This window comes from Pungitius pungitius, chromosome 13 (genome assembly GCF_949316345.1).
Source record: "Pungitius pungitius chromosome 13, fPunPun2.1, whole genome shotgun sequence".
NCBI classification, from domain to species: domain Eukaryota; kingdom Metazoa; phylum Chordata; class Actinopteri; order Perciformes; family Gasterosteidae; genus Pungitius; species Pungitius pungitius.
Window position 1 is genome coordinate 8,418,429 of NC_084912.1, and position 14,500 is coordinate 8,432,928.

General features: G+C 43.8%; 2 protein-coding genes across 9 annotated transcripts in view; one reads left to right on the plus strand and one right to left on the minus strand.

The window, feature by feature from the left end:
• Positions 1–1,402: 1,402 nt before the first annotated feature.
• On the plus strand, positions 1,403–6,809 carry alox5a (arachidonate 5-lipoxygenase a). Its single transcript, XM_037465273.2, has 14 exons — positions 1,403–1,739; positions 2,545–2,743; positions 2,847–2,928; positions 3,011–3,133; positions 3,647–3,753; positions 3,864–4,036; positions 4,132–4,278; positions 4,361–4,564; positions 4,638–4,724; positions 4,865–5,043; positions 5,154–5,275; positions 5,505–5,605; positions 5,695–5,865; positions 6,069–6,809. The coding sequence occupies exons 1-14, from the start codon at positions 1,455–1,457 to the stop codon at positions 6,246–6,248; spliced, it is 2,160 nt and encodes a 719-aa protein (XP_037321170.2). The 5' UTR covers positions 1,403–1,454; the 3' UTR covers positions 6,249–6,809.
• A 147-nt stretch (positions 6,810–6,956) lies between these two features.
• The window catches only part of marchf8 (membrane-associated ring finger (C3HC4) 8), a 53,665-nt gene continuing 46,121 nt past the window's right edge, over positions 6,957–14,500 (minus strand). For 6 of the 8 annotated variants that reach the window (XM_062566480.1, XM_037465279.2, XM_037465274.2 and 3 more), the window contains 4 exons: positions 12,176–12,356; positions 11,527–11,662; positions 10,675–10,689; positions 6,957–9,933 (listed from right to left, as the gene is read on the minus strand). In XM_062566480.1, the coding sequence (XP_062422464.1) occupies positions 9,629–9,933; positions 10,675–10,689; positions 11,527–11,662; positions 12,176–12,356 (637 nt within the window). In that variant the 3' untranslated portion in view covers positions 6,957–9,628. The remainder of the gene's footprint in view (positions 9,934–10,674; positions 10,690–11,526; positions 11,663–12,175; positions 12,357–14,500) is intronic. The other 2 variants (XM_037465280.2, XM_062566479.1) reach the window with 1 other exon arrangement.

The following is a 14,500-nucleotide window of genomic DNA, read 5'->3' on the forward strand; positions in this document are numbered from 1 at the left end:
GTGCACTGTTGAGCTCCATGTTTACGGCATCATCCTTCATTAAACCTTCTAGCCTTCCTCTGCAAACGGTGTCTTACTTCACCAGAGTGATTCCTATGTTTTATTGGGGTTTCTTCGCATGGTTTCAGCTAATGGCTCTGCTTTTAGATCGCTGTATATAAATAGAAGGGATTTTTTGATAGTTTTCTGTAGATTTGTGTTAAATTGAGCATGTCCATGTAGAGTCACAGCTTGCTTCTATGTACTGACAAGTCTGTAACTGCTGGAGGCCCAAGGAGGTAAACTATGTTTCACAAAGCAGTGAAGATGTGGTTGAACGGAAGAAAAAAATATGTTTAATTGCCCCAAATCACCTTGGAAAGTGCAAGTAAAATGAGACCTCTATGTAAGTCTTACTTACTGTATGTAACAATGCATGAGGCACCATATCAAACTGTCCACCATGAAGAAAAACAAATGCTGTGCTTTCATCTTTGGTTTTAGATACATGATCTTTCCCTGTAATTGCTTTTATTTACATTATTTACATCCACAAAGTCTATCCATCCAAGAACAGATCAGCTCTGTTCTGCTGCTGTCTGTACCTGATGATTGCATAATAGTAAATTATTTGTATATGTGAATGACTATGATAGTACACTGTACTACTTATAAAGCTGCATTAGATGTGACTGAGAGAAATCTATACTTTTTAGGCTGATTTAACACGAAAATGTCTATTTATTTCTCAGGTTTCTTTTCTCTAATTGTATATTTTCTTGAGTTTTTGCTTTTTTGCTTGCTTTTTATAAGTAGTGTCTGAATTACATCACATGTATTTCTGTACCCATGCTTTTTTTCTTTTTAATCTGTGAGGTTAAACCATTAAAGGATCTTATCCAATACTGTCAGATGTTTATTTCAAGGAACAATAGCTGACAGATGTTTTTATACCCTTTCATTGAGTTTCTTTAATCAAACCTGTGAATCAGGAAGAAAATAATTCCATCTTACGCTTTTTGTGTTTCACACACACACAGACCCACTGTTAATGTTCATGTAAATATTACAGTACCACACATGCATTTGCATTTATTTCACTGAACCTGGAAAACACTACCTGTTGTTGTCCAGTGTCACTGATACTGATTTGACTGGTAAATGTGTAAAAGATGTGTGCTTTTATCTTCACATCTTTAGTTCAACACAGTAAAACTCCTCAAATTCAGAACCCTGTGATTCTTCTTTATTTCGTTCTTTTTTTTTAATGAAAACCTCTGTTGTCTTCAGACAAAGACTCAAAATATTACACAACGTTCTGTAATAAGACACCTGTTCCCCACTGGTAACTAATCCAGGAAGTACACTACAGTCGCCATACATTCTGACCTTATTAATAGTACAAAGGTGGGAGGTACACGTCCTGCAACTCCCTCTTCTGTCCTCTTACACATTTTCTTCATTTTGCAAGAGGAATGACAAGTGTACGTCAGCAAAAGAATTCAAGTTTTGAAAAGGGGAAACTTGCCTTACCTGAAGTCTCGAAGGCAAACCTTTTGCGGGTGGGGGATAGCTTTTCTGCAGGTTTCGTCATATTCAGAGGGACCGACATGCCTTCGTACACGGTGACTGTTTCCACGGGGAGCCAGTGGTTCGCCGGGACGGACGATTATATCTACATCACTCTGGTGGGCGCGGAGGGATGCAGCGAGAAGACGCTGCTGGACAAAGCGTTGTACAATGACTTTGAGAGGGGGGCGGTAAGTGACGCTTACACGGCTGTGAAGCTCCGGGTGTAACTGTAACCGACGCGTTTTGTTTTTTGACTGATGAATGGCGAGCGTCAATAACTACACACAAACGGTCTGTGAGCCATCGCTTCCTATTCTGACATGAAAGAGGAAGACGTTGGGACAGAGATGTAACTGGAAGCTGACTGTTTGAAAAAGAAACCTCTTTTACTTTGGAGGGAAATATAAAAAATATGTTTCAGAAACTATTTGCTGTTCTGAACGTGAAGCAGATTTGAATGCAAATGATTTACTGTTCTGTGTTTGAGTTCCAAAAGTTTATATTTTTCCTTAATGCCACTAAAATGTATTCTCGATTAATACAACTCTTACACATAAAGGCAAAAGATAAGATATAAGTTTATTAGATCTGGCTTCATATATAGTGATTATAAAAACATGAATAAAACTAATTAATAACTTAGATACCAACAAAAAAAAGTAAAGTAAACAAAGACAAACTAAAGAGGTGGGGCTTGTTAAAGCTCCAATGAACAGAATTAGAATGTAGGATTAACTTTCTTCATACCGTTTTTTGAATAAAACCCACTTGTTTTATTCCTACAACTTTCTTTGCTTGTGGGAATTTTAAAATGATATGAATGGGAAATATATGTTTATTACAAAAGTGTGACATTGATATTTTGGGTGTTAAATGTTTTTTAGCACTTTTTCTCAAAAAAGAACAACACAAAACAAACAATACACACCTGATTACGTATCATCCACCATTTGTTTTCAAAGCGTATTAATTCCACCGGTGTCTAAATTACAGGTGGACTCTTATGAGGTGAGGGTTGAGGAGAACTTGGGGGAGATTTTGTTGGTGAAGATTGAGAAGAAGAAGTACTGGGTGCACGATGACTGGTACTGCAAGTACATTACAGTCAAGACCCCGTCTGGAGACCACATTGAGTTCCCCTGCTTCCTCTGGCTGGTGGATGACAACGAAGTGGTGCTGCGGGACGGAAGAGGTACTTGCCTTCACTTGGTCTGGTTTCTCCTGTCTGTGATCCGTGAGGTTCTGCAGTAAAAGCCGTGTGTCCCTTCCCTCGCGTGCGTTGTGTCTTGTTGCAGCATTTCTGCCTCAGGACGATAAGACCAGCCTGGTCAAGCGGCACAGACAAAAAGAGCTGGAAATGAGGAGGAAAACCTACAGGCAGGTTGACCCTTCACGTGCACGTGCACTGTGTGTCGCAGCAGGCGGCGGCGGCTGCTCACTGCTCTGCTCTCCTCTACAGGTGGAAGGAGTGGCAGCCGGGCTTTCCTATGAGCATAGATGCTAACAGACACAAAGACTTGCCCCGGGACATCCAGTTTGACAGTGAGAAGGGAGTGGATTTTGTACTGAACTACAGTAAGGCGTACGTGTGTCCTCATACAGGCTGCCAGAGTGAAGCTTGGACTGGTTTACAGGAGTCAGTGGAGCGTTGAGCCCATGATGCAACTGTCTTCTGTTGGCCTATTGATGATTTCATAAAGGCCAACAGAAGGCTCATTGTGTGTTTGCCACCAGGGACATTTGCATTGCCCTTGCATGCACGCGGGAGAGTTTGCACTTGCAAACAATAAGGAAACAAACCTCAAACTGTTTGCCTCATGCAGTACTTCTGCTGAACGTTGCGAAAAAAAATGTTAAACGCTTGACCCGAGAGAAGAGGTGAAGTCACACAATTTCAAAACGCGGCATCTTGTGGTACATTTTTATTTATTTAGCTTTAAGGCTAAACCTCCTCCTAACTCCTAACTATAAACCATTTAGAGCTTGATTGACATATCACACGAAAGTGCATCTGATTTTTAGATACGTTGACCCTTTTGATATGAAGATGATAATCCATGTGATGATGCTAACCATGATGATGATGACGTTTCAGAATAGAGAACCTGTGTGTGAACCAGTTCATGCATATGTTCCAGTCCTCCTGGAGTGACTTTGGTGACTTTGAGAGGATCTTTGTGAGAATCCAAAACACCATCTCAGGTCATCCTCACATCTACGTTACACGATATCAAATTGAACTACATAACATCACGTTACATTGTACTGTGTCATGTAATATTTGATTGCATTATATTATATTTTATGTCCAGAGTACGTGATGCAACACTGGAAGGAGGACTTCATGTTTGGCTACCAATTTCTAAACGGCTGCAACCCCGTAGTGATCCAAAAGTGCACCAAACTTCCTGACAAGTTTCCTGTCACTGATGAGATGGTTTCTGTCAGCCTGGAGAGGGATCTCACTCTACAGGAGGAAATAGAGGTGAGACGGTGTCTGTTTTTGTGAATATATACACAGTTATGTCTCACTTCAATTCTCCCACTGACGTATTGTGTGAATCAATGTTCTGGCTCCAGGCCGGTAACGTCTACATAGTGGACTACGAGGTGTTGGAAGACATCCGACCCAACTGCACAGACCCGTGCACGCTGCAGTACCTGGCAGCTCCCATCTGTCTGATCTACAAGAACATTAAGAACAAGCTCCTCCCCATAGCCATACAGGTAGTAGAGATGACGAGCGGCGTGTGAGGGGAAGCCTCCCAGTATAAACACGTGTTGTCCTCGTCCCTCCGTGTTTTCCCAGCTCGGGCAGACGCCAGGGAAAAGCAACCCCATCTTCCTGCCCACCGACGCCGAGTACGACTGGCTGCTGGCGAAGATCTGGGTGCGCTCCGCCGACTTCCACCACCACCAGAACATCACACACCTGCTCAGGACCCATCTGATGACGGAGGTCTTTGCCGTCGCCATGTACAGGCAGCTCCCTGCCGTTCACCCTGTATTTAAGGTACAATACTCGTCACCCCGAGCGACTGATTCATTGGACCGATCGACTGATGGATTGGTGTCCCTTCTCCCAGCTCCTTATCCCACACATCCGTTTCACGATGGCCATCAACACCAAGGCCAGAGAGCAGCTCATCTGCGAGTGCGGCATCTTCGACAAAGTGAGTCGGTGGAACGTGAATGAGAGAAAATACAGAGAGAACGCGGTGCTCTCAGCAGATGACAGGTCTCGGGGGGGGCGGCATCCGCGAAGCCGCAAGAGCAATGAGAGTGATGCCGTACCTTCTCAATCCCCGTCAAGGCGAACGCAACGGGTGGAGGCGGCCACGTCCAGATGATTCAAAAGGCCATGAAGTCTCTGACTTTCCGGTCTCTGTGCTTCCCGGACATGATCAAGGCGCGTGCTGTGGACGACAAAAAGGAGCTGCCCACCTACTTCTACAGGGACGATGGCTACCAGGTGTGGGAGGCCACCAAGAGGTGAAAAAACAGACTCTTTTGCATATATATATTAATATATATGCGGCACAAAAGAATAATTTGTGTGTTATTTATTTTCTATAAACCTGCCTGCTTTTTCTTTCTGGCAGTTTTGTGTCTGACGTGGTGCACATTTACTACACCAGCGATGAGACGCTGCAGAAAGACGAAGAAATCCAGGCCTTCGTTAAGGACGTGTGCAGCTTCGGAATGCAGGACTTTGATCACTGTGGTGGGTACACATCACCGACATCTTGTGTAATTTGCTTCTTGTAAAGTTGCAGCAAAAATCTGTGCCCTGTTATAGACACGTTGTTTCAGGGCGAAGACGGGAAGCCACAAGGTGCCGATGGAGTCACTGCAGGGCTCCTTGTGAAACCTCTACCGCATTTCTCCATCACCTGCACTGCGCAAGGACATTGCACACAGGTCTATTTGACCAAGATCTCGTCTGTGCACAGAATTTCCAAAGTCCCTGAAGTCACGCGAGGAGCTGACGGAGTATCTGACCGTCATCGTGTTCACTGCGTCGGCCCAGCATGCAGCGGTCAACTTTGGACAGGTGAGTGATGGACGATACGAGGCCGATCTGTGAGGGAGCGGAGTAACGCGTGCTCACTCCCATTCTGCATGTTTGTGTACACTGCGCAGTACGACTGGTGCTCCTGGATCCCCAACGCCCCGTCCACCATGAGGAGGCCCCCGCCCACCCAGAAGGGCCTCGCAAACGTGAACCTGATCATCGAGAGCCTCCCTGACCGCGGACGTTCCAGCTGGCACCTGGGGGCCGTGTGGGCCCTCAGCCAGTACCAAGAGGGAGAGGTACTGAGAGTGTCAACACTCTGGCAATCAATATCTTACACACACACACACACACACACACACACACACACTGATGTAAGGATCAAACGAACATTTGTCAACTTCCTAGAGGTGTCTCTCTACTTTAAAAATGGGCTTAATTCCTTGAGGGTGGGGGGGGGGGCTCCTGTGTCTCCCCCATCTCTCTCCCCCTCCCCTTGCAGCTGTACCTGGGCATGTATCCCGACGAGCACTTCATAGAGAAGCCAGTGAAGGCGGCCATGGAGAAGTTCAGGAAGCGGCTGGCGGAGATCAGCGGCTCCATCAAGAGGAGGAATGACGGAAAGAAGCTGCCGTACTACAACATGTCCCCCGACAAAATCCCAAACAGCGTGGCCGTCTGAGGGCGGAAGTCACGGATCTGCGAAACATTTGGCCAACATTGAGGTTTTATCACGGTCACACAAGTGTGTAACTGACTTTTACTACTGCATATTAAAATGTACTGAAAAAGAAACAAAAAAAAGCCCAAAATTGACTTAATGGTTATTGTGCTTTTTAGTGTAAAACATCAGATAACACTGAAATATCTACTTTTTATATATTTTGTGACTAGTCAAATGTAAAATCCTCATACATTTAAATCAAAATTAGAAACATGTGGCTTACATTGAAAGACACAAAAGCGTTAAAAGAAAACTTCATTTTTATTTGGTTGTTCTTTTTAATTCCACATACTTTGTTCAATAATGGGAAATTTAACTGAAAACACAACAATATTTATTTTTAAAAACATAAGTACGTTTACAAATTTACTGTTACTATAAGTAAACTCACAGACAAACTTGTGGAATGATATCATAAGACAGGGGAACAGTCATATATGTTCAAGTCCAGTCAGTAGTAAACAAATGTGCACGTTACACTATTCCCAGACACGTTTAAACGCAAGCGGCAGGTGAAGACAATGTGCTCGATAGGATTCATAACGTGGAGAAAGGAAGAAACAAAAGCTGTGATTAGAGAGAAACATGTCTGCATATAAAAGTGTCCGAAAGTGGCCCCGGATGCTGTCTGAGACTTCATGAAAGGAGCCAGCTCCTATGAGTAGAAAGTAAAAAAAAAAAAAAAAAAAACTGCATCTTTTGCCCTTAATCTCAAGGAAACGAATCGTTTTCTATTTGAAAACAATTACATGTGATTCTGTGGTTATATCCATACATTTAGGACGAAATGCATCAAGCTTTTTCTAAAGTAAGACAACAGAGCAGGTATTCACAATCAACATTTTTGCAACTCTAATATCTGGACGGCCAAAGAGTGTAAAAGTCATGTTTAGGTATTGATGCCTGGGAAAAAGTGTAAGTTGCATAAAATTACTAATGAAACTTTTTACTTAAATGAACAAATTGTACTGTTTTCTTTTAAAAATAAATACAACACAAAATGAAGAAATAATCATACCCAGAGGACAACCTGGACATTAAACACCATTACATAACTATAGAATATAGTATCAACAAAAGGGTAATTGCACTTTTTATCTGTCTATTTGCGCTGAGCCTCACGGGTATCAAAGATTCAGAGAAGCTTTTCATTAGTAGGTCTTAATCCAACTTGACGCACAAAAAACGTTCTGCTCATGTTATGTATTAAAATGATTAGACTCAAGTCACCTTGGGGCGTATACACAGGTACAGACTGTTGCAAAAAAAGAAGAAAAAAAAAAGCAAGGAGTTCGGTTATTGCTGCTGCTGAGCAGGAATTGTCACACATGTTGTTGGACCATTGTTGTTCACAGACAGTACATTTGTATCAAAGACAGTTCTTTTTTTATGTGCGTGTTGCTGGAATGGCTGTGAGGCTCAACATGAGCCCGGCGTCACTGTGCTCCCACATACACAAAGTACACAAAGCACTTCCAATGAGTGTAAGCCCCGTAACGCATGGCCCTGTGATACCAACCTCTGCCTACGTCATACGGCACCGTCAGCTTCTCGCCAGCAGGTGAGATGCATACTGTACATATCACGGGCATGCATGCATGCATGCATGCATTGCATCTGGTCGTTCATCAGTGCAACAACCTAAATTGTTGCACTTGATACAAAAATCTCCATGAATGTTGAAATAATTCCGTGAAAGTATTTACGTTGTGCTTCCTCTAGGAAATTGACAAAACAAAAAGTTGGAGCAATTTGTCTCATTTGAGCAACATGAGGCCAGATGTGAGAAGAAACACTCCAGCGAATAGGAGACAACATGCTGGCAGTATTGTGAATAAATGCTTAAAAAAAAAAAAAAAAAAAGGTCTGGCAAAAGTAAGAAACTCAAACAGAGACCTCTGCTGGGCTGAAACGCTCAATAAGGACGAAATCACCTCGCACTCTGAACTGGTTACTGTACTGAAGGGATGCATTGTAAATGTGGGTTCTGCTGAGCAGCAATGAATTAAAGCTTCAAATCCAAATACATAGAGTACAATCTGCCTGCTTTTGGATCCAAACTACCTACTTGGGATCAATCAATGCACTGCCTGAATGATGGAGGCCTGACTGACAATAAGCAGCTGTGATTTTCCAGGGCGTTTCCTGTGACTAAGCAAACAAATCTGCATATTAAAAACTGCACACTTTAAATACTGTGTCATTTGCATGATAGAAAAACATGAGCGGTGCCGTTTATGCCCAAAGGCTCTCACAATTTTCTCAAGACATGAAAATTTCCCGTGACCAGTAAAAATAAAAATCTTGCTTTTCTTTTCTTTTTTCTAGTTTTTTTTTTCTAGTTTTTTTTTTAGTTTTTTCAAAGTTTACATTCTCAAAGACTTCACAAAAATCATTGTTGGGTACAGAAGTCATGTGGCTGGATTTTCCATTATCTGCATTAGAACGTTGAGTCTGATGATAATATTTGAATAAACCACTCAGATGTTCAAGCAGGATTCCATTTTTTTAACCCCCCAATTCCTTTTTTGTCATCCACAGGAGGCTTGAAACAAATGTAGATGTGTGTAGAAAGAAATATCAAATGAAACAGGAGTTTAAAGTTCTAATGTGCTCTCCTGCATGTACAACATATACAGTCTTGTATCAATGAACCCAACAGGGGCAACAGTATGGGGATTTGTTGGGGCAACTAAAAAAAACAAAAGTGCTTTAATGCATGTCCAGATCAAGGTCTGGCAGGATCCGGACCAGCTCCGGGCCCGACAGACCACAGCAAAAAGAGACGGCAGTAGCTGCAATGTTCCAGAGATCCAATGGGTGGCGCTACATACTGATCCACGGCAGTTTAGCCCAAAGGCTCACAGGAGGTCAAAACGAACAACTCTAACAAACCCACAAGCAAAGAAATCACGCATCAGAAATGTGTAGACCTCGAGGGCTGTTTGTGAGTCCATTTGTCTCAGTCCCGCTCTCCCAGAGGTGTACAAACGCGTGTGTGTACGCGAGTGTGTAAAGTTGTACGCTCCAGGCCTCTCCAGACATTTATAGATGTCAGTAAATAGGACTGTCCGGTCCTAGGAAAGGAGACGAGGACCCAGGGTGCAGGTGGAGGCAGCGAGGGGGAGGGGAGGGATAAGATAGGAGGAATGTGGACAGAAGGAGATGGCCATTGTCCGGCTTTCTCCTTGGACAAAGTGTTGGAATATATAAGGGGTCCCGAAGAGGACGGTGGGTCTGGGAGCAGAGTGAGGGGGAGTGGGTGTTCGTTCCTCAGTCACACAACAGCTTCACTGTGTAAAGTGGGAGTAGGATAACCAACGGCGTGTACCGAGCGGTCAGACATGGAGCACGTCCATACTGTAGTCCTCCGTCTCCGTGTACTGGGAGGAGTTTGTGTCCGACAGGGTTGGCACCAGAGCTTCCTTGTTCTCCACGCCGGGCTCCATCAGGGGCGGCTTCTCCGGTATCAGCTTTTTACAGGTGTCTGGCCGGTTCTGGACGTATATGACCCGGTTGTAAGCCTTGAGCCGCCTCCATAGGTGTATGTAGACTTTGCACTGGACGTACATGAAGACCAGTCCACCCGTGAAGCCGATGGCCACCACCACAAGTTTGGTCCAGAAAGGCCATTCCAGGAGTCCTGAGTAACAGAGGAGACAAAAAAAAAAGAAACGTGTCCACCAGTCAAACATCGACCAGAAAAGGATCACATATAGTGTAACATAAATAAATGGGTTACCATGCAGGTTTAAAGTCGGATTAAAAACAAATGCCACCCCCCATTTGATTTTATCTCTCCAGTATTTTTGTCCATTTAAGAAATCAAATGACCCCCAAAAGATACATAAAACAAAAAGAAACTAGCCCTTGATACAGCGTGCTATTAAAAATGGTGATTTGTAGTATATTTGCAAAACTGTGCCAAAACATTTCTATGTTTCCTAAGGCTGTTGCAGCATTTCTGGAAATTGGAAGTAAAGAAAATGTAAATCACGGAAAGTCTAATCAGGTATTAACAATGTTTAATTAACTTTATGAGGAGAGATCAACGTGTTGCTTGTTGTGTGAGAATATGTTAGGGAGGTTTGCTTTAATTAAGCCACAGAGTACAACACATGAAAAACATCACAGCATGTTCCTCGACTCGGTGCCTGTGGGCATTCATTAGGTTGGAACATTCATTGAGGTGTTGTGAATTCAGCTTTACGGGTGACAAAGTGTCTTTTTTTCTATCCTGAAATCTAGGCAGCCAAGGCACACAGAAAGGGAAGGAAGGTGCAGTTGAAAAAGAATCAGACACACACACACACACACGCACACACACACACACGACAGAAGAGCTGACAGGGGGAAAAAACAATCTGAAAGTTGAAATGTTTACCTGGGATCCTCCCGGCTGCATGAGTGAAGAAAGCGTAAGTATCATGTATAAGCAAAGACACACAAACAGACTGATCAAAAAGCGCAGAGATTGAATACATGATAATAATAATAATAGTTGGACTCAACATACAACCACAAAACACACAAGTCGTTTCACAACTGGAAAACACTGAGGCATCTTAAAGCTTTATATGCTTTGCAAACCAATTGAGAAAAAAAACCTGAGCGCGTGTCTGAGTGACTCTGCAGAGCCCGAACAGGACTGGTGGAGGAGATATTTGGCATCGCCATGGTGACTGAACCTGACAGCCCACAGGGATTCTAACACGCCTGAATCATCAGGTCGGGCTGAACAGGCACAGCCTGTTGCTCCATCTGTACGCGGCCTCAGAAGCACCAAATATGGCGAAGAGGAGCGAGCGCATCACACGACAGCTTCAAGCGTCTCTGGTTTTAGCCCCGATGACGAGACCACGGCGCACCGTTCTTCAAACGGAACCAAGTAGTGCCGACAACTTAAGATAGAAAATAAGGAGGCGTTCAGGATCTAGGGGTTGCTGGAGGACCACAACTACAAAAACGTAGCTGCTACGCAAGCATTTATTTTTGTTGTCCTGAAGGCCTTTTGTTGAAGACAAGAATCATTGAGGTGACTCACATCAGGCACTCACCACCTGATCGAGCTTCCTTGAAGATACGAAAGAACTCCAGTCTGTGAGAATATTTCACACAATTTGAACTTACTACAGTTAAACAGAGCTTTATATCAAATACTATAAATGAATGACTTCTTCTAACCGCATCTAACCCGCCCCCGATCCAAACAACCGCGCTACGCCACCGCGCTGACCTTGTTTGATTTCCTCCGCTGTCCTGTCGATGAGGACGTAGAGCGACCACACCACGCAGGTGATGGCGATGACATGGAAGGTGACCGAACACATGATCTTCCTCCTCTCGCTCGCCGTCATCTGTAGCTTCTCCCACTGCAGCAGAGAGGAAGGACGTGTGAGCCCGGCATCAAACACAACACACCGAGCGACGAGACAGTGGAGACAATTTCAACACAGCGCGCACACAACAAATCGAATCGATTCTGTAAATAAGCATTCCTTTGATGGCGGGGTCGCTCGGACGAGTCGGGCCGCTTTGACGTCCTCGTGCGATCGCTGAACCACTTCAGTGTTCACCGGTGGCATTCGGAAGCTATTAACAGCTGAGCCTTTGTTCAGGGCCCTTTGTGCAGCTAATGAAGGGGGGAGGGGTTTTAATTAGTGTCCTTCTAGCGCCACGCCACAGCCAATGATAAGAGCCTTAAACGGGAGTCTTCCATCTCTGCCTCCTCATCCAGAACAACCTCCACTTCAAAATTTGGTGTTGTGCGCGTTTTATCCGTGTGGCTGATTGGAGGCTACGTCAAATGGTGGAGAAGGGGGGGGGGGGGGCGACTTGCCGAACTCATTCATGAGCGCATTAACTGCCTTGCTCATACGTCTTACCTTGCGCAGTGGCTTGAGCTTGGTCTCCATGATGAACTCGTATTTACAGAGCTCGCAGCAGCGAGTGTCAGAGCTCTTGATCCATTGTTGAAGACAGGACTGGTGGACGAAGCGCAGGCTTCCCGTGCAGTGGCACGGGGTGATCAGTGGACTCTCTTCATCCCCCTCACAGTGACAAATCCTACAGGAGACAAAAGAGATGCGTCAACAGCAAGCCATGAGGCAGATGTCACGGGAGGAGGACGAGGAGAAGAAGAAAAGCGGGCGGGCAAAGCGGACACGTTTCCCCCAAACTCCAGGAAACTTGCGTTTGGAAAGCTATGTCCAGCCTTTCCCAGCAGCAATAGGAGATGTTTAGAAAACGCTAATTTATTCCACACCTGCAAACTGTAAGGCAGAAAGACAAGTGGGAACATTATTATATTATTTCCACACGCAGGCGGAAGACAATACATGTCCCACATGAATAAACTCAATAAAGTCCAACTCATGTGATTCAAAGCGCTTCATTTGCAGACCCAAATGACAATATCAGAAAATACCCTCCAGTGTACAGATCAAAATCGATTCTAATCTCAGATACTCTGCAGCAACAATCTTAAGTACAAGTGTTGGAAGAAGTGATCCAAGTTGTCTGTAATATTATTCACCATTATTCACACTTCATGTTTAGTTTGCATTTGTGCTACAACAACCATTGCTAATTCAGGCTTTTATACTATATATCATTTATTATATCTATATAGAGTATGCACTGATCATTAGGGTACGTATTAGTGGGTTTATATTTTAGTTTTTGTGTGTATACACTTTATTCCATACAGTACCGACCCACTGACAACTGCAAAAAGAAATACCTCTCGTCACTGTATTACAGCTTTGCAAAAACATTTTGCAAAGGTATATAAAAAGCAACTTTATTTCCACTTATTCTGCTTTCTAGCAGCAGATGCATAAACTAGGAGAGGCATCTTCTGTGGGTCTCTCTTCTTTCCCTCCCCCCCCCCCGGGTGAGACGCAGAAAGCAGCAGCTCTTCTCCGGGAGATCCGGAAAGCGGAGATTGAAAGAAGGTGCAGATGAAGAAGAGAACAGGTTTCTCAAATGGGTTTGACTTCATCCCGGTTTCAGGGGAGGATAAGAACACACTATGAAGACATGCGCCCACACAGTAAGAGAGCGAGCGAGATAAGGTTGATTTTCAGACAACACGGATCTGCTTAAAGCACTACAAGATTAGAAGACAAAGTAAACAAAGGAGGATACAAATGGGTCTTATCAACGGGTTTCTCAATAGACGTTGAGACGAGGTGGAGAGAGTGGAATGAAGGAGAGAGGAGGCACAATTTACATTTCTGGTGGTCATGGATCACAAGACAATAAACTGGAGATTCCCTTGTGTATTCCTCTTTATAAAAAAACAATCAGTAACCAGCCTGAGGCCCTGGACTCTTACTGCTCATGTCAAGGGTCTGGATAGATAGAATAGAATTGATCAACTATCCTTATTTTACTGTGGACTTATTAGTTAAAGAAAGGAGGGTATAGCAAAATAAATCCCACCTCCACATGGAGTCACGGGGGAAATAGTCTGATGCATAACGACATGGGTGGAGGAAAACCTCAGGGACCTTTAGCTGAGAAATTTTAGTTTCATGCTAGATGTCTGCTAGATATTCTGTAAACCGCTGCAAGAAACACTTTAAAGATGGAAATCTCAAACGGAGCAAAGCAAATTCACTTTCAAAGTGACGGGCGTTTCATCTGTACATCTCCCAGGATGAACTCGAACAGCAAAATGCACTTTATCGTTGTCAGCAGCAGCACATTCACAGCCCTTTTAGGCATGGCGAGGAAGCTAAAACAAAATTTGCATCACTTGAGCCGCCAAAACACACTCCGTTTAAAAAGGGATTTTAGGGGGACAGAGGCACCATTTTAGTGTGTCTGCATTAAAACATGTGATGCTAAAAAGACCATAAACTGAGAGGGAAGAATGCTCGGCAACATTACGGCACAGGCGAGGCATTCCCCTCGTTAGTGTTCACTCTTGTGCGTTTCCTCATACTTCTCCTGTCTCAATCATCTTTGCACTCCTCACTACCTCCATGTGTTGCTTTAGGATCCCATCCCCTCCAGGCATTCATTGCTGGGCTACAAACCTGTAACAATTATCAATCTATTTTTCAATAGTTTTTGTTTTTTTTATCCGTTTATATTTCTGCAGAACTGAGTTTACTTATAATTTACTTCAAAAAGGTCGGCTTGTTTATCAAATGTCCGAGGGGTTAAACGACAACCGGTCTTTGCCTCCTGCTGGCAGTAAA

Coding starts and splice junctions, on each gene's coding strand:
- alox5a (XM_037465273.2), top strand. CDS start 1,455: ATGACAAGTGTACGTCAGCAAAAGAATTCAAGTTTTGAAAAGGGGAAA. Junction 4,565..4,637: donor CCGTTCACCCTGTATTTAAG/GTACAATACTCG, acceptor CCCTTCTCCCAG/CTCCTTATCCCACACATCCG. Junction 5,866..6,068: donor GCCAGTACCAAGAGGGAGAG/GTACTGAGAGTG, acceptor CTCCCCTTGCAG/CTGTACCTGGGCATGTATCC.